This window comes from Eublepharis macularius, chromosome 17, assembly GCF_028583425.1.
Source record: "Eublepharis macularius isolate TG4126 chromosome 17, MPM_Emac_v1.0, whole genome shotgun sequence".
NCBI lineage: Eukaryota > Metazoa > Chordata > Lepidosauria > Squamata > Eublepharidae > Eublepharis > Eublepharis macularius.
In genome coordinates, this window is record NC_072806.1 from 12462228 (window position 1) to 12482645 (window position 20418).

The following is a 20418-nucleotide window of genomic DNA, read 5'->3' on the forward strand; positions in this document are numbered from 1 at the left end:
CTGCATGGGGAGGGGATGCCTCAGCAGAGGAACATCTGCTTGGCATGCAGAAGGTCCTAGGTTCAATTCCCTGGCATCTCCAGCTGAAAGGATCGGGCGATACGTGATGTGAAAGATCTCTTCCTGAGATCCCAGAGAGTGGCTGCCAGTCTGAGTAGACAATACTGACCTTGATGGGCCCATGGCTTGATTCAGTATAAGGCAGCTTCATGTGTATGTGTTCATATACAATTGGGGCCAAGGATGCTGTTGTCCAACGGCCTGATTCAGGGTAATGCAGATTGATGTGCTGTGTTGATATGTTTCATTGCACTATATTATTTATGCCATGGGCTCTATGACACACGACACTGTCAAGAGCTTTCTCTATAAACAATTACTATTTATATTAACATCTCTACAGTGGCCGGAAATCACTTGCGTTTCAGAGCGCACCATCACAGCCCCAAACACCAGTCATTCCAAGGACATGCATCACAAAGTCATGCATCGCTCAATTGGTTACTTAAATTTCACGATGCCCATTTTGCAATAGTCGATATCATTTATGATGGGTGTGGAAGGCAACTTCCCTTATGCCCCAAATCTAAGAGGTTTACCTCGTGTGGGACTCGTGACGTGGCTTAGAAGCACATACACATGGTTAGAAGCTCCTTGTTTGAGCCAGCTGTTCAGATTGGGTGTGGATGCCCATGTCCAGCTCTAATCAGTTACTGCTCATGTAGAGCAGGACTACAAGTGACAAAAGGCACAGGTTGGACACTTGTCAGCTTCCCTCAAGTTTTGATGGGAAATGTAGGCATCCTAATCTTGCAGCTTGGCTCTCTGACTGCTGTCCAATGGACTTTTCAACTGTCACTTGTCCAACATTCCACCAAGCTGCCTACATTTCCCATCAAAACTTGAGGGAAGCTGACAAGTGTCCAATCTGTGCCTTTTGTCACTTGTAGTTCCACTCGTAGCTAGCGGGGGCCACAACTCCCTGATACAACAGTGGTGGGATATCACATTCTGTCAATCCCAGGTGTCTGCAAAGTCATCTTCATATGAATATTTTGCTTATTGGGTTACTAAAACCATTACATAGCACTGCCGCTCTTTCTCCCTGTGCAATGTATATTAGCTGACTGTAGCCTTCTGAAGCAACCCCCCCCCCCATTCCTCACTAGATGCATTGTTTGTGGGGCTATACGTATCAGGAAGGCAGTTTGCTGGGTTTGTCTCACAAGCGCCGTAGGGATTGTCTCAATTTTGCTTTTGCATTTAAAACCAAAGGAGAAATATTCTCTGCTGACCTACAACTGGGGAGTGGGGGTGGGAAACCTACCCAAAGGAGATAATGATTGCCTGTGTTACTTTATCTGAAAATAACGTGGAGTTTCCTTTTGCAATCCACTTCTTCCACTTTCACACACATGCACCTATCTTAACATATTTCCTGAATAGATTTGCTGTCAGTCCTTGGCAAGTAAATCCCCAAGTTCTCCACATCAATTACACGGGTGATTTGGTTGAAGTAAACTTTATTAGAGATCCATCAGGTTCAAGGTGCTCAGACAGCGAAATTGGCAGAAGCGACGTGTATAGGAAAAGCATGGTTAGTTATAGAGTAAAGTCCCACCCCCAGGTTAGTAGCCCGTTGAAATTCTGGTGGGAGTGCCAGAGACAAAAAATCTTGACTGCATCTACAGAGTAAGCATGAAACCATCCCTCTTCCCAGGAGAAGCCTCGTTTGTGTTAGGTGCAGCAGGGCTCAAGCGGAAGTGTTTCACTTCAAAGCGGAAGTGTTTTACTTCAAAGCAAAGATAACATAGTGAGCTTCTAAACAACAGACATTGAAAGGCACTCGGAACTCTTCATAGTATCAGAGGACTACTAGGCAGCATACAACACACCCATGGCATGTACTGCAGGCAGGCATACGTGACATTTGCATTCATTCACCAAAGAGCGTGCTGCTAACAGTCTCCTTCTCACTAACTCACTGCTCTTGAGACCCAACAATTAAAGTCTAGTCTCCTCCATGGAGCGACATATAAATCAGATTTTGATAAATAGAGACCCCCCCCCCCATTAGCTTCTGCAGGAAATAAAATTTTCAATCAGAATCCAAAGGCCATTATCGAACACCGCACATCAAAAGATCGCAGGCTCAGTTCTGCCCTTACAGAGACATTAGCCAGACAACTAGACGCACGTTCCCTAAAAATAATAGCAAAAGTGAATCTAATCTCTCTCTGTAGGCCTCAGTCCATATTGGCGCCCCATTAAGAAGCCAATCACCTACTTTTGCATACTGAAATAGTAGAGATAAACTGACCACTTTTATTATAGAAAAGCAGTATTAAAGCCTCTGTTTCAACCAAGGCCTGGTTATAAACATTCTTAAAGTGGGCCCTCCAAGCCGAATTAGCTTAAAAATAAATTCCTAAATAACAAAACCAAGTTAAAAAGAGTCCAGTAGCACCTTTAAGACTAACCAACTTTATCGTAGCATAAGCTTTCGAGAATCACAGTTCTCTTCGTCAGATGTAGGTTACTTGCTCTTGCTAGTTATATTTCTGCCTATGACTAGATTTATGAAATACCATAATCTTAGACTTCCCTTGATTTATTATCAATCCTCCCGCAGTGCAATATTCTGAGAAGCCCCTCAACAAATGCTAAAGGCCCACCTAGCTAGCAAAAGTGTGTTGTCTGCATATAGCAACACCTATATTGGAGGATCAGCTAATACTGGTGGGTAAAATTAAGGGTTTCTCAAGAAAGGTGCCATATCATTTATATACAAATTAAACAATAGTGGGATAAATTTACCTTCCAAACTACATTGAACCCAAAGTGTAGTGGTTAAGAGCAGCAGCAGCATCGTTGGTCCTAACAGTGCATGAAAACATTCACACAAAGCTGCCTTATACTGAATCAGTCCATTGGTCCATCAAGGACAGTACTGTCTGCTCTGACGGGCAGCTGTTCTTCTTGAGACTCATGAAGCATTCTATACTGAATCAGCGCGTTGGTCTATCAAGGTCAGTATTGTCTACTCTGACTGGCAGCCACTCTCCAGGAACTTGGGCAGAGGTCGTTCACATCACCTGCTACCTGGTCCTTTCCTCTGGAGATGCTGAAGACTGAAACATGCCAAGCAGATGCTCTGCAACTGAGCCGTGGACCCTCCCCCTTCATGGTCACGAATGAAGTTCCCCTCACATCTATCCAGAAAAAATGAGATGCTTTAAAAAAAAATTGCACAGTAGCATCATTTCTGTATAATGTGAAATAACGTTCTCATTTCATGGTGAAGAAAGCTTACACAGATATTTATATTAAATGTCATGGGATGTTATCCCCCCCCCCCCGCACCTGAACTCAGTCATCCCATTGCTTAGTTTCAGGTGTGTAGCTGTGTTGGGCCATACTAGAAAAGCAAGATTTGGGTTTAGTAGCACGTCAAAGACCAACTAGATTTCTGGGGTATGAGCTTTTGAGACTTCCTGACACTCTAATTTACAATACCCCTCCCACTCTCTGCCTGGATGATAAGGACCCCTTCCTTTTTCCACTCCTCGTATCTGATGAAGGGACTCTTTGACTCTCAAAAGCTCATACCCTGGAAATCTAGTTGGTCTTCACTGGACCCGAATCTTGCTCTTCTATCCCATTACTTAGGGCCAAACTACACATGACGAATGACACTTGAACAGCAAGTGGATTGAGTGGAGGGCAAGTGAACAGGGAGAAATACACTTGCTGTTCAAGTGTCATTTGTCATGTGTAGCTTGGCCCTTAGTTATTCCAAATAATTTAGTTGTAGTAGTGGTAGTGGAAGAGAAATGATATATAAAACAAACAAGGTGGTACAGAGTTGCTACTCAGCCCGTCCAGCCTCCCTCGTGCAATCCTAAGCAGAGTTACACCCTTCTAAAGCCATTCAAGCCAATGGGCATAGAAGGGTGTAACTCTGTTTAGCATTACAGCCTGTTTATATTTTGACAATGCAACTGTGTTGACGCGACATCTTCACTGTTTGCTTAGGTGGATTTGATTGGAAGCCAATCTTTCCCCAGAAGTCAGGAGCAGATAACATGGTTTTCTCTTCCGCCTAACAAGTTTTGTGGTAGAGGCTTAAAGGAGGACGGAGCACATGTGCACTGCTTTGTATGTGCTTTGAACGAGCATTGCTTAGTATGTAGAAAGTCTCAGATTCAATCCCTGACACACCATGAGATACCAAGAAGCAAGACTTAGAGCAAAACCACAAGTGACAAAAGGCACAGATTGGACACTTGTCAGCTTCCCTCAAGTTTTGATGGGAAAAGTAGGCAGCTTGGCGGAATGTTGGACAAGTGACAGTTGAAAAGTCCATTGGACAGTAGTCAGAGAGCCAAGCTGCAAGACCAGGATGCCTACATTTCCCATCAAAACCTGAGGGAAGCTGACAAGTGTCCAATCTGTGCCTTTTGTCACTTGTGGTTCTGCTCTGACAAAGGCCTTGGAAACCTACTGCCAGGGGGTAGTTCAGTGATCTGACTGATTTGTTTATTTAAAATATTTATATCCTACCTTGTCAACAGGTTTCAAGGACAATTATCACCATAACAATCCACCAGTAAAATAAAAACAAACACATTAAAAAAAATCTAATAAAATGCAGTCTAGTCTGCCCAAACAGCCTAGGCTGCCCAAAGCCCTCAGAAATAATAATAATAACATTATAATAACAATCAATATGTATACTGCCCTTCAGGACAACTTAATGCCACACTCAGAAAGGTTTACAAAGTGTGTCATTATTACCCTCACAACAATCAGCCTGTGAGGTGGGTGGGGCTGAGAGAGCTCTGAGAGAGCTGTGACTGACCCAAGGTTATCCAGCTGGCAAACATCATATGATAGAACACATTACCTTGTTGGTATGACAAACTGAACTTTTAGACACTATAATAATTGAATACTGACTGCCCCCCACTATACAAAAAAGCTAAACAAAATTCAAAACTCTTGCCAGTTTGGTGTAGTGGTTAAGAGTGTGGGACTCTAATCTGGAGAGCTGGGTTTGATTCCCCACTCCTCCACTTGAAAGGATAAGAAAACCACTCTTAAGATCTATGATTCAAACTAATGAACAGTGACACTTGCATATTTATCTAAGCAATTGTACGGAGCAGTCCGTACATTTCGGGAATTGAAACGTCAGAAGAGGAGAACAAAAAGATTTTCCATCTGTATTCCTTGGTGGACTCCCATCCAAGTCATAACCAGGGCCAACCCCACTTAACAGCGTAAATCTGGCAAAAGTCAGGCCAGCCTGTACCATCCAGGCCAAGGTAATTAAGGCATAGTCAATGGAAAACAGTCTCATATACACAGCCTTCCCAGCTAGAAAGTCCTTATTGTAAAGCAGATATTTGCCTCTATCCTCTCCAGTGGTTCTCATGAGAGGAGAAAGTAAGAGGGAAAGAAGCCCTCTGCTAGCCAAGCAGACGCTTGAGGCTGCAGAATGAAGCAAGTGCTACAGTCCAGTCGGTAGGCCAAGCTCTAAGCATTCCAATGTTACAGCAACTCACTCTTCTGCCTGTGCAAGATTTGCCAATGACTCCTGGAGCCCTAAATAAACCTGTGGATAACCTGTTGCTCTTCATCAGATGGAAACACCCAATGTCTCAGCCAGATTTCATAAGTTCAACAGAGGAGCGACATTGTCCGTAACCTGTTTTTATGTAGACACCTACAGGAAGTCCTGTGAAATACATTCCACCTTGTTTTCCATTAATCCATGGGGAATTCAGACCAGTGTTCATGATGAATTTATGTAGGCCTTCATGCTTTCAACAGATTTAATCCTAAAGGCTTAGAAAACCACTCTTAAGATCTAGGATTCAAACTAATGAACAGTGACACTTCCATATTTATCTAAGCAATTGTACAGAGCAGTCTTTACATTTCGGGAACTGAAACGTCAGAAGAGTAGAACAAAAGATTTTCCATCTGTCTTCCTTGGTAGTCTCCCATCCAAGTCATAACCAGGGCCAATCCCACTTAGCCTAAATCTGGCAAAAGTCAGGCCAGCCTGTACCATCCAGGCCAAGGTAATTAAGGCATAGTCAGTGGAAAACAGTCTCATATACACAGCCTTCCCAGCTAGAGAGTCCTTATTGTAAAGCAGATATTGGCCTCTATCCTCTCCAGAGGTTCTCATGAGAGCTCTGAGAAGGGCTGCTAGCCAAGCAGACGCTTGAGGCTGCAGAATGAAGCAAGTGCTACAGTCCAGCTGGTGGGCCCTAAACATTCCAATGATAAAGCTGTCCAGGGTCTGAGGCCGAGCCCCTGGACTTGCCTGGAGGAGGGGACGCGAAACAGCCGGGAGGCAGCTACCCAGCTGCCCTAACTGACACCCCAGTCCAAAACCCAACAGCAACAGAGGGAGGGAGAGAAGTGCCATAGCCTTGGAGGATCAGATGGAGCAGGTGGAAGCTAGCTAGCTCCACCCTCCAGTGGGAGCCTAGGAGCCCAGACAGGAGAAATGAGGACTGTCAGGAGGGGACCCCACTGGTGGGAGAGGGCACAAGACGCAGGAACGGCCAGCCAGCAGCAAGCCAGCTGGCAACCTTACCTGTAGTGGAGGAAAGGCAATGCAGGGCCACACCTCAACCTGCAGGCAGGCTAGAAGGAGCTAACAAGAGCCAGATGAGGCTGGGAGCAAAGCAGCCCCAGGTGGGGCTGCCTGAGGTATTCAGCAGAGGAAGCCCAGCAGCTAGCAAAGAAGATGCAGGTGTGGCTGCCCAGAGCAGCCAACGAAACTACCACAGCTGCCTACCACAGCTACCACAGCTACCTACCACAGCTGCCTAGGACAGCCAGGGCCAGGGCTAGAGAGCTGGGGGGCGTGGTTGGCAGATGGAGCTGGAAATGAGAGAAGGGATATAAGAAAAGTTCTCTCCCAAGGTGGGGCGGTGAGTTATGATCAGGAAGAGGGAGAAAGAGGATGGTGTGGAGTGTGTAGGAGCATGATGGAGTTTGGTACAGTCAGTGAGAGAGGAGCTGGAAGGAGGAAGAGTGTGGAAGAGGGAGGAGAAGAGGAAGATCAAGCCTGGAGGAGCCCAGGAGGCTGAAGGCTGTGGAAGGCAAGAAGAAAGGGGAAGCAGCTGGGACTCCATCAGGTTGAGCAGGCCTGTGAGTGGACTGAGAGGGAGCGAGGGTGATGTATACCCCCTTCCTTCCACAGAGCGGGAACCTGCATTGTCCTTGACAACCTCCCAGAGCCAAGATCAAGCACACTGTCTGACAAAAACAACTCTTCTGCCTGTGCAAGATTTTCTGATGACTGCTGGAGCCCTAAATAAGCCTGTGGATAACCTGTTGCTCTTCATCAGATGGAAACACCTGATGTCTCAGCTGGATTTCATAAGTTCACCAGTGGAGCGACATTGTCCTTAATCTGTTTTTATGTAGACACCTACAGGAAGTCCTGTGAAATACATTCCATGTTTTCCCTTAATCCATGGGGAATTCAGACCAGTGTTCCTGATGAATTTATGTAGGCCTTCATGCTTTCAACAGATTTAATCTTAAAGGCTTAAGAAACCACTCTTAAGATCTATGAAATGAATGAACAGTGACACTTCCATATTTATTCAAGCAATTGTGCAGAGCAATTCTTACATTTCTGAACTGAAGCCCCAGAGGAGGAGAACAAATGAATTTTACCTGGGCTCTGTCATGGCTGGGGACTAGTTTACTTATTGCTTTTTTGCTAATGATAGCATGGGCTGTCCTCTACCACATCTCCTGTACAGAGATCCCTTCTGGAATGTCTCAGCGCTTCCAGCTGAGATGCTTACACTTCTTGCTGATCTTCGCTTTTGGTCTGGTAAGTTCTTCTTAATTGCTAAGAGAATCAGAGTTGGCAAGTTTTCAGCAACAACAAGACCTATTTATTGATCCAGGCTTTTAAATGATTTGATTAAGTCAGACTTCTTAGTGTGGTGCTGTAATTAAGACATTCAATTGTCAGTGAGGAGACTTGGATTAAAATCCCCATTCTTCTAAGAGGTTTACCGAGACCATTGTCTGGTTGCTTTCTCTCTTAGACAACGGAGGGGGATGGTGTAGCTATGATGTCCTGATAGGAATCCCATTCCCGTGGTGGAGGCGAGGGATCCCCTGCTTCCACCCTCTGCCCCTCGCCACCATTTATCAGACTGGCAGGAGGGAAAGGTGCAGGAACAGCCCTCCCTGGTGCATTCCCAGGGCAGCGCGATGACCTCACTTCCTAAGTGTGATGCATTACACCACCCTCAGAATGCTCTCACACTTAACATTAGGCTAACTCAGGGCCCAAATCGGCCCACTGCGAAGCATGTGTGTGCTCCTGTGCCTGCATGATGACATCACTTCCTAGAAGTGATATCATTATGTGGGCACAGGGGTGTGCATGCACAAAGACCACGATGGGAGCAATGAAAAAGTAAGCGCTGGGTCCCTCCCCATCTCCCTGACCCCCTGATTTCCACCCCCCCCCCACCGCCAGAAGGGTAAGGGGACTTGGCAACCTTATGCCCTGAGCTATTTAGAGGAAGGCTGACTAAAAATAAATCAAATTAATAAGCTCTTGAATGGCTGTGGCTTTAAAATTTTTAGTACGCTGCTGCTTGCATATTATTATAGAATGCATTATCAGCTTGTGTATTATTTGTTTATTGTTACTTGTTTCTGTTTACTTATTGTCTCTGTTTATGCACTTTTAAAAAAATCACTTTCCGCCATTGCTTTTTACGTTCTTACATTCCTTTGGCGGGCAATCTTTTAATATCAAAGTAGTCACTTGCATTTTACATTTGTTTTTGTGCACCGCCTGGCTGAGAGTCTAATTAATTAATTGAACAGCTTCCCTTTACCATGATTCTTCTTTACCATGATTCAGCTGTGGTGTCCCAGTAAATTTAGATCGCATGCTCTTGGGATCACTGAAGTGTCATAGTTAGGACAATATATATGCCAACAGTCTGCCGAATTCTTTCCATCTAGCTAATGAGTTTACCCTTACACTACTGGGCAGTATGGAGGACTTGGGATGTATTAAGATGCCTTTTTAAAGTTTCTCTTTGTTTTAATTGTAAAGCTTAATGTTGCACTCATTTTCACTGAGGTTGCTCCCAATTCATTTGTTTCTTTTGTGCCTTTTTAGCATCATTTTGCCACCCATGCACATGCCATTGACACACTATAGGCTGCTAATTAGACAGAGTAAAAACTCATGGGAGAAATCAATTCACAATTTACACATATACCAAATAAATATTATTCAAAGTGCTCATGTGCTTCAAATTATCTTATCCATACCCAACTCATACACAGTTTCAAGAATATTTCAAATGCCCAAACATAGGGGCGGTACATTCATAAACATAATAGAAAGGAACAAATCCGGGATGAACATCAAAGTCCCAAAGTTTAGTCTCTTTCACATAAAGCAAAAATGGCGCTGTATCTTCTTTCTCTGTGAAGCGGTGGAAGAGAGGAAAGATGAAACAAAACTATGCTGTAGGCCATGGTATGCAAGTTATGCACAACTGACACAAAAACAATCATCATTTTTAACGGTAATATTTTGACTGAATTTCATCAGGATGGTAAAAATTGGTGATGAGTTCAGATTTGTCCTGAAGCAGGTGGAATGCAGCTCAGAAATAGGAAGGTTCTGAATTCAAATACGGCCACGAAATTCAATAGCAACTAGGAGTGAATGTTAGCCAGCATAGATAGCAGGTAAGGAAGCAGCTGAAGAGGTACCTCCCATCTTCTACTTTGGGCCCCCTGAGAGAGTACCAGTAAGAAACTTACAGTGCAATCCTAAACAGAGTTACTCTAGTGTAAGCTCATTGAGGATACTCAGGCCTGCCAAGACCTTGTGTCCTTCTGGCAGGCCTGTAAGACACAGATGTTCCTCCAGGCATTTGGTTGAGGCCAGTACTCAGATCCACCGATAGACCTCCCTGCCTGTCTCCTATTAGTGGGGGGGGGGCTGTATTGAGTCATCTGCCCCATGTAGGACCGGTGGCCAATCTCGCACCAACTCACATCCCCACCCCTCTCTTCCTGTGTGATTGGCAGGGAAGGGTGAAGTGAACTTGGGACATAGTGCAGAGTCAGAATATACTACAGAGTTTGTTTATGCTGTTAAATCTAGCTTTTATTAATTAATGTACTGTTTTATCAATGTGCTTTTATCTGTATGTCCACCCTGAGCCTGTCCACGGGGAGGGTGGACTTAGGGTTGCCAGCTCCAAGTTGGGAAATTCCTGGAGATCTGGGGGGTGAAACCTGGAGAAAGTGGGGTTTGGGGAGGAAAAGGACCTTGGCATGGCATAATTCCATAGAGTCCACCCCCCAAAGAAGCCATTTTCTCCAGGTGAACTGATCTCTGTGGCCTGGAGACCTGTTGTAATTCTGGGAGATCTCCAGCCACTACCTGGAGGCTGGCAATCCTAGGCAGACTATAAATAATAATAACAATGGCCTTAGACTGAAGTAATTCAGTTTAGGATTGCACTGTTAACTTTAATTCCTGGTAGCATCTCTTGTACAGTTATGCACCAGTCTTATTTCAGGCTGTTTCATAAGTGCCTTTAAGTCTATGGTAGTCCAAACATTGCAATCCTACAGTAAGTTCCACCCTTCTAATTCCGTCAAAGTCAAAGTGATTAAAGGGTGGAACCATTGTCAGGACTGTACTGCAAGTATCCCGACCATTTGATTGACTTCTGAAATCCTTTATTTATTTTATTTATGTTATAGCCTGCCTTTCTCACAAGAACCTGAGGTGGATTACACAGAGTAAGTCACTACAATCAATGGGATAGGACATTGAATAAACAATACAATAGGATTTGGAGTGTAGAAATCTGAAAACAACCAGAACTCTGAAAGTAGAACTGAGCAAAGCCTAATCATTAACATGGTGAATTAAATGATGCAAAAATGACATAGTAAGATACTATTTATAGCAGCAGGCAGTACGAGTTATACCCAATGGCATAAATCACCATCCCTAAACCTTTTTCAAGTAGCTTCAGGGCTTTTTTTCAGTGAAACCACACTGAAATGGAGTTATGGCACCTCTCCTGTGGCCCAGCCCCCTTATCTCCAGACAGAGATCTGTTCCCATGGAGGAAATGGCCGTCTTGTAAGGGGGCCTGTGCATTTCTCCCTCATTTCCCTCTTGAGAGTTCCACCACCTCTTTTCCCAGAAAAAAGCCCTGATGTAGCTTTCAAAACCATTCTGTACACTACAACCCTCTTGAATAATTCAGTTTTGCATAGTTTGTGGAAAGCCGGGAGAGTGGGAGCATTCCTAAGCTTGAAATTGGTTTTGGCTCGGGACATGTCAGACAGTGTCCTTTAGAAAGTGCCAATTCTCAGTCTTTATATAGATCAGGGCCCCCAGTCTCCTAATTCCAGGTGCACACTCCAGCAAGTTTCCTGCCTTTGTGTGCACCTGCCAACGCTCAACTTTTGGGGAATCCATTGTTGTGTGTATTTTTATATACTTGAGGAGAAACTGATTGGATCAATGGGTTTTTGGACGATGCAAAAAGAACAGTGCACGCATGTGTGTGTGTAGCTGCCCAACACTCATTTTGACAAGTGCCTTCCCCATTCTTCAGGGTCCATAAACATAGAACCCCATTGTTATCTGCTCTCAAATTCAGTGTGTTAATGGTTTATAAGGAGAACTGTGTTTTCTGTGTGATTTTGGTGCCATTATGTTTAAAAATGGCTGCTCCAGAGCCTCGTCCCTTTGAAAAGAGCACGTGTTGGTACATGCATGGCCAACACATGCACAGGGGCCCGAAATTCATGAAACAAAAAACTGCCAAACAGATAACTTCTGAGGTGGCACTGCCCATACCAGAACAAACCAGTAATGAGATGCAATTATTCCATAATCTTTGGAACAGAAACTGAAGCAGAAGCTTTCTACATATACACCCCAACGTATAATTCAGTTTTGGCCTTCTTCGTGATATGTAAGACCAATCACCATGATGGGGGTCAGGTAGCAATTTTCCCCTGGCAAGTCTGGCTAAGGCTCCTGACAGTGTTTTGTCGTCTTCTGGGCATGGAGCAGGGGTCACTGGGTGTGAGTGTGGGGGGGAGGAGGTATTTGTGAATTTCCTGCATTGTGCAGGGGGCTGGACTAGATGACCCTAGATGTCTCTTCCAACCCTATGATTCTATGATTCTATGTCATGCTTTACACTATTTTATTGCATTTTTTTTTTAAAAAATGTAATCGGTCTTAAACCTCAGCGAGAACGGGAGAGTATAAAGCAAGCAAATCAATAAACATGGAAATCCTGTGAGCTCACCCCCAGTTCTTTGAGCAGTGAGAAGTTCCCGGGGGAGCACTGCCTTTGGGTGAGAGTTAGGACGTCTTTGTAATATTTACTGACAGGTACAGATGTATCTGGGTTCCCAATTGGGTTAAGAGAAGCATCAAGTATTTTGAGCAATTGGAGCTGGAGATAACTGCTAGTAGAACACGCTTGAAAAAGCAAGTATGAAACAGGAGAAGTGCTGGCTTCCTTTTGAGTGGTTCTGGACAGCTGTGAATTCTCCTTCGTGTTGAGACTTGTGAGTTTCAGAGTGCTCTCCCACCTGGGAGACGGCATCCGCCTTGATTGCTTCTATTCATGGGAGTCCACCTGGAAAAGACACCATAAGAGGGCACTGTTATAAGAATTTATATTAACTCCAAGTCTCTGTTGAGAACAAAAAGAAGAACTGTGACACTTACTGTCAAAGATTCTCTGATGTGATTGTATTATCATTTGGATTCTTGGGTGTGAACATGATGTAATTATGTTCTGTGATTGCATAAGTCAACTTGCTGTCGTTTGCACTGTGCACTTTAGACTTCAAGACTGTGACCATAGTGTGGTATTATTGATATTAAAATGTTTGTAATAATTGGGCACGGTGCACTTTAAAGGTTCTATTGTATCCGTGGCTTCTTTTCGTTGATTGGTTAGCATTCCCGCGGCACCCATTTGTCTATTTTAGGTACAGATGTACAGCAAGTATTTTGGGAGCTTTGTTATCCAGGGCCAATTGAGGTCTGATGAAACAGAAAGGAGTAAAAGAAACAGGAGTGAAGGAAACATGGATGATCTTCCCTCCTCCCAACCAGGTTCCCTCCAGCTATTTGTAGCTGAATAGTTGTAGAAGCAGAAAGAGAAATTGAGTTGAGGCAAAGAAGGGAGTGAGCTCTTCTTTGTCACAGATATATAATTCATGATGGAGGACAATTCCAGGGTGTGATGCTTACCTTTGTATTAAGCAAGCATTGCAAGATGCTGAAGCCCATATTCTAAGCACACGTTTTGTCAGTCATGGGATAGTAGACTAAGAACAACCAGCCAGTACCCATAGCAAATTCCCGAACTAGTCAGTCTGCTTATGCAATTGGATTAGATTTGGCTACCCAACTTCGCCTAGATTGGGTGGAAAGCATTCGGTGAAAAGGGACCAGTTGTACCACAAGGGCATCCAGAAAGCAGGCAGAACCGGTTCCAAAAGGTATAGCAATATTTTGGGCTCTCTCGTGAGATGCCTTAAGTGTTCGGAAAACGTAGATGATATGGCAATATTTTGGGTGATCTCATGAGATGTCTTGAAAGACTGATGCCTAAAGTGCTTTGATCTTTCAAGATATCTGATGATAGAGATCATGGCACATAGCAATATTCAACATCATGATATTCCATTATCCATAATACAAATAAATTTGATTCGATTATTACAGAGCTCTCTCAAATCCTTCTGTGCTTTACCAACAGGTCAACGTCTTGAGGAAACTGCATGTCTGTTCTGGCGATGGCCTTTTGAGGTTCTTGATGGATGGAATCCCACCCCTGAAGGATCCCCAGCTCTCCATTAAAGACCTCAACTTTGATGGTGTACCTGTCAGGATGTACCAGCCGAAGTCTTTGTGTGACGGAGGATGGAGAGGAGTCCTTTATTTTCATGGTGGGGTTGGCATGTATGGCAGTATCGGTAAGAAACTGAAAGTAGAGAGTTTGATACTAGAGTGAGAACGACGGGCCACCTGTGGTCATGAAGTCATGAGCAGGTGCTTTTTTGAGAAGCAATGAGCAAATTTCCTTGTTCTAGTTCTTTATTGTACCAGCATCATCCCAGGTAAAGACACAAGGCACTAATGTGTGAGTATGCACTGTCTAGTCACAACTGGGTTATGGCAACCCAAGCATGGGACTTTTAAGGCAAGTGAGAAACAGAGGGGGTTTGCTATCGCCTTTCTCTGCAGAGTCTTCCTTGGTGGCCCCTCCATTCGAGTACTAACTCTACTTAACTTCGAGAGCTGATGAGATCAGGCTATACTATAATATCTTACATCCCATGAGTTTAACCAGGTTTTATTAAGAGGACGATTTGCACCACGAAATGTTCACTCTTACTTTTAAGTGCAGGTTGTAACTAAGACAATAATAACAATAACAATAGTCAGGGCTCATTTGGAGGAGGAACGCACAAAGAGGTCACATAGGTTTTGGCCCCGCTCATGTGATTCCTTTTCCTCCCCGCTGCAGCATCACCACCATTACCCCATCACCACCTCCTGGATTCCCTGGTAGGAACCCGGGGGGGGGGGAGGCTGCATGGGGGGAGCAGCCACGCAGCAGGGGACAGCCGTGCGGCCTGTCCTCCAGGCCTGCAAGTGGTGAGGGCTCTGCAGAGGAGGGTAAACTGCTTTAAATTCATTCTGCTTCTTTATTTTCATTCGTGACTCATGAGTGTGTGTGAGAGAGAGAGTGAGTGAGTGCAAGCCAGGCTACTGGGGCTGGCTCTCCAAAGGAGGGTGAGCTGCTTTAAATTCATTCTGCTGCTTTATTTTCATTCATAGTGAGTGAGTGTAAGCCGGGCTACTGGGGCTCGCTCTCCAAAGGAGGGTAAGCTGCATTGAGTTCATTCTGCTTTATTTTCAGGAAATACCTGGAGATTTTTGGGGAAAGAGCCCTGAGGGGTGGGTGTTACCTTCTGATACACTTCCAGTGATGGCAGGGTGTGGCATATGCTAATGAGTTATGCTAATGAGTTCCTGCAGTTTTTTTCCTACAAAATGACCCCTGACAATAGTGCACTTATATACTGCTCTTCTAGACAGATTAGTGTCCCACTCAAAGCAGTTAACAAAGTCAGAGTTGTTATTATCCCCCCAATCAAGCTGAGGAGCTGAGGCTGAGAGGAGTGGATTACCCAGGGCCAGCTACTGAGCTCATGGCAGTTGTGGCATTTAAACCAGCAGAGTGCTGGCTCGCGACCCAACCATTTAACCACATGTGTGTGTGTGTTATGTGCCATCAAGTTGCTTCCAACTTATAGAGACCTTATGAAATATCAACAATACTGGAGAAAAAATGGCCACACCAGTAGGCAGAGAAAATACCAAGATGCAAAAATTTTATTCAAGTTTTGTAGATCCCTACATATTCACTGAAATGCTTCATTAGTGGAATCTGAGATGGCTCCACTCAATAAAGGAAGCGACGTCCTCCAGTATGCAAGATCCGAGCAAAGCTGTTAATAATAGGATGTTTTGGAGGTTGTTAATTTATGTGATTTATTGTGGAAAACAGGATCCTCAGGAGGAGCAAATGTTGAAACTGCCTCCAAGATGCCATTTTCCCTACCTATATTAGTTAGTTGTGCATGCATGTGCTCACATACACATGCACCAATGGAAGATGATGTTATAACTCATACCATTATGGTCCTATGGATTCCTCCTAGATGCCTATGAAAGAGTGTGCCGTTACATTGCCAAGGAGAGCAATTCCCTTGTGGTGTCTGTTGGGTAAGTGAACATTTTGTCATAATCTGAGCAGTGTTATCTCTATTACTGCCCTAAAGCTTCCATGGTGCAGCTGGAATTCGAACCTGAGTCTTGCAGGTTTTAGTCAAACACCATAGCCACTACAGCAGCAAGAGCCTGTGAGGATGGTAGAGTTGGGGGTCCAAGGTCACAGAGTAGGCATCAATTAGGAGATAACTGTGCAGAGATGGGGGGAGACAAAGTGGAACAAGTCCATGGAAAATTTTAGAAATATCCTCATCTGTTGCATGTATACAATCAGTACTTGCTGTAGACATGACTACCTCTCACTCACTGTTGCTTCATTTCTTTTTAATTATAAGATACAGATCTAAACATCATGGAATAAAAAGTGAAGCAAAGATAATACAGGGGAAAAGACCGAGGCATTCATAATGATATAAGCCTCAACATCTCTAAACAAATTAAACAGATAAAGTCTCTTTTTCTTATCAATGCAACCTCTTAACATAATTATTGAATTGCTAATCATCTAAATAACAAAAAAAAAATCACAGAGACAGAATTCTTATCAAATTTTCTTAGTGGGACAAGAGAACTATAATAAATATCTTCCAAGTGCCATGAGAGAACAGGAATAAAACCAAAGATGTTAACAAACTATTCTCACATCCCATATAGGAAAAGATTGCATCTTCAGTTCCGATATAGATTCATAAATTAACCTTTTTTTAAACACATGGAAATTTCTCTCTCACTTTTGAGCTGAGATGCTGGAAATTTCAGTAAATGATGAAAGATAAAAGGTGACCAAACTTCTACAAATCGCTTACTTGATAGAGATTTACAAGACCACATATATTTAAATGTCATCATAATCTTACTCATTACCACAAGCCAAACCCTAATCAACCACAGTTGTTGTTGTAATCGTTTTTTTCCCCCTCTTACATCTGTGCCAGCACAGCTGCTATGAGTGGGCGTCAAGCTGTCCTGAAGGGCGGTATATAAATCAATGTTTATTATTTTTTTGTAGTTAGCTGCAATAATTAATTGTTTCCAAGTGCTGGAAATGTGGTAAAGAAAGAGAGAATTTTAATACATTTACAGAGGAACTGTCCTTTGGTTTTTAACCTCTGGACTTCAGTTCGTAAGGAAATTAAAAGTATAATAGGATATATATATATATATATATATATATATATATATATATATATATATATATATATATATATATATACACCTTTGAATTGACTCCTCAACTTTCTTTATTTAATTTGATTTATTTTTATTCATTTTATTTTATTTACAGTATTTATAATCAGCCTTTCTCCAGTTTGGTGTAGTGGTTAAGAGCACAGGACTCTAATCTGGAGAGCTGGGTTTGACTCCCCTCTCCTCTGCTTGAAGCCAGCTGGGTGACCTTGGTCTAGTCACCGCTCTCTGGAGCTCTCTCAGCCCCAACCACCTCACAGGTTGATTGTTGTTGTGAGGATAATGACATACTTTGTAAACTGCTCTGAGTGGGCATTAAGTTGTCCTGAAGGGTGGTATATAAATTAAATGTTGTTGTTGTTGTTGTTATGAATTATGTCCCTCAGGGTCCTTTGGGCAGCTACGGATCTCACTTATTTGCCTTGCTCCAATGAGCGAAGCTGTCTCCGTGGAAAATGTCAGGAGCGGCAGCTCTGAAGTGTCCTAATCTGAGTATGAACATGAATATTGGGCTCAGTTCATGTTTTTGGCTACGGGGACCTTCAGGGCTTTGGCCCCTCATGTCTGCAGGACTGCCTCTCTCCCCACACTCTGCCATGGCGTCTTCACTCACCCAGACAGGGTCTTCTGCAGATACCACCCTGCAAATGGGCAAAATCAATTCTTGCCATTATATGCACATTCTCTCTTGTGGCCCACACCTTGTAGAATGGCCTACCTGAGGAAGTCAGGAAAGCTCCCACTCTCCTGGCTTTCCATAAACTGTGCAAAACTGAGTTATTCTGGAAGGATTTTCTCACACAGGTTATAGGGCACTGCTGTAAGGAAATGGTTCCGAATGATCCTTTGGTAAAGGGACAGGTACTGTAGGCTATACTACTGTGTACTGTCTGTTGTGGCAATTATGCTCCAACTGGGTAGTCTCTGCGTTGTTCAATATGTCATGTTAAATTGCTTATGTTTTGTTTCAGCAAGGTTTCAGCTCGGTATTGAATTTCTGCTGTTTTCAGTTTTCTCTAACCCCTATCCTATTGCCGTGTTTATTAACTGTCCCAGCCTTGATTGTATTAACTTACACTGTGCTCTCCTCCTTGAGTCTCAGAGCGGAACTACAAGTGACAAAGGGCACAGGTTGGACACTTGTCAGCTTCCCTCAAGTTTTGATGGGAAATGTAGGCAGCTTGGTGGAATGTTGGACAAATGACAGTTGAAAAGTCCATTGGACAGCAGTCAGAGAGCCAAGCTGCAAGACCAGGACGCCTACATTTCCCATCAAAACTTGAGGGAAGCTGACAAGTGTCCAACCTGTGCCTTTTGTCGCTTGTAGTTCCACTCTCAGAGAGAGGCTGATTATGAATACTGTACAGAAAATAAATAAATGAATAAAAATAAATCTATGTAAAGAAAGTTAAGGAGTCAGTTCAAAGGTATATCCTATTATACTTATAATTTCCTTATGAACTGAAGTCCAAAGGTTAAAAACCTCTGTAAATGTATTAAAATCTCTCCTTGGTTATCACATATCCAGCACCTGTCTGATTGGCCAGAAATTTTATCCAAAGTAGACAGGGTAAGGTATCAGCAAAACAAACAAACAAAAAAACCCCCAAATGTTGATCAGTTCCATGAAGATGTATTTTTATTAGTATGTTGAATGAGCCATTTATCTAAATGCTGTGACAGTATAATACATCTGCATTGGAAAATACATCTGCCTTATCTTGCTGAAAACAGGAAAAAAACAGCAGTGAATGCAACTGTTCCATATAACTGAGAAACACAGAGGTGATTGCCTAATCGATGGCCCACGACCACATAAGCTCTTAGCCAAAGAGGTGAAAATCCCATGTGGTCATGTGGTTTGCATTTGCCGCAAGGACGCTGTTCAAGTTCTTGCAATAAGCAGCAAAGCCCTTTCCCTTACTTTTTCATCAGTTAGAATGTTTGTGAGCATTCACTTTCATCACAGCCGCTCATATCATGGCAATAGGAGCCTACCTTTGAGATATGTATGAAACCACTCTGTTCTTTGTTTCCTTACTTCAGGTATCGTTTGGCTCCTGAGCATCCTTACCCAGCCCAATGTGAGGACTGTCTTACTGCTACAATATATTTCATGAAGAATGTCAAAAAATACAGTGTTGATCCTGCTTCAATCCTTGTTAGTGGGGACAGCAGTGGGGGCACAATAGCTGCTAGTGTTTGCCAGAGCCTGGTGCACAGATCAGACCTTCCCAAAATACGGGCTCAGGTTCTGATCTACCCTTATCTCCAAGCAGTGGACTTCAATTTGCCTTCGTATCAGAGGAATAGTCATGTGCCTCTTCTTTTCCAGAACCAAGTTGTACAATTTGGCCTTCAGTATCTTCAGAAGGACGGGTCCCTATCTAAGAATATTTTAGAAGGTTCTCATATTCCTCAAGAGGTGAAAATAAAGTATAGTAAATGGCTGGGGCCAGAAAATCTCCCTGAAGTATATAAATGGAAAGGGTACAGGTGTCCACAGCCCACTTCTGATTCCGTCCTACCATTTGAAGTCATGAAAGACATTTTGGACACAAGGTTATCCCCACTTTTAGCCCAAGATGCTGTCATTCAGCAGCTGCCTGAAGCTTATATTTTAACCTGTCGATTTGACGTGTTTATGGATGATGGACTTTTGTATAAGAAACGATTAGAGGACAACGGCGTTGGCGTCACCTGGTTCCAACTTGAAGATGGATTCCATGGAATTGTATTCTTTGTCAATCACTGGCTTTTCTCATTCTCGGGTTGTCAAAGAGGAATAAACAGTATAGTAAATTTTATCAAAGGTTTATAATTCCAGATATGGATATAGACATAGATTATCAGTGAAATGCTAAGAAGAATGACTCCACCCTAAGTCCATTGAGGACTAGACTTCAATGGGCTTAGAATGGAGTCACTCTTCTTGGGATTGCACTGTATATAGTCTTTCTGACAGCTGTAGCCTTGATATGTACAGACTACCTCCTAAGCGTAAATAAGAGCATGCAGTGAATGAGTAATGTGGGCTGACTATATGTACAAAATCTTTGAATGGCATAGACTGAGTTGTAAAAAATTCATTTGCCCCTCAACTCAAAGTCTCTCGGAACAACTCAGAACATAATAAAAAAAAATTACAATAAATGCTAAGTTATATTTATTATAGTGACAGATAGAATTGCCTGCGAAACCAAGTGTGGACCCTATGGGAACCCTTTTACAGGAATAAGCTTACGGTAGATTCCTTCCATCTGCAAAAGATGATGCTGGGGGAAACTTTTATTACTTCTGTTTGCTAATTATGAGGTCCCCCTTCTCTCCTTGTCTGAATAATAAAT

The 20418-nt window shown here is 43.2% G+C and overlaps 1 protein-coding gene across 1 annotated transcript; it reads left to right on the top strand.

Moving 5' to 3' along the window:
* Positions 1–7696: 7696 nt before the first annotated feature.
* LOC129344838 (arylacetamide deacetylase-like 4) lies at positions 7697–20181 on the top strand. The gene is made up of 4 exons (XM_055001744.1): positions 7697–7870; positions 13842–14058; positions 15814–15877; positions 19118–20181. Exons 1-4 carry the CDS (start codon positions 7697–7699, stop codon positions 19890–19892), a joined length of 1230 nt encoding a protein of 409 aa, XP_054857719.1. The 3' UTR covers positions 19893–20181.
* The last annotated feature ends 237 nt before the right edge of the window (positions 20182–20418 follow it).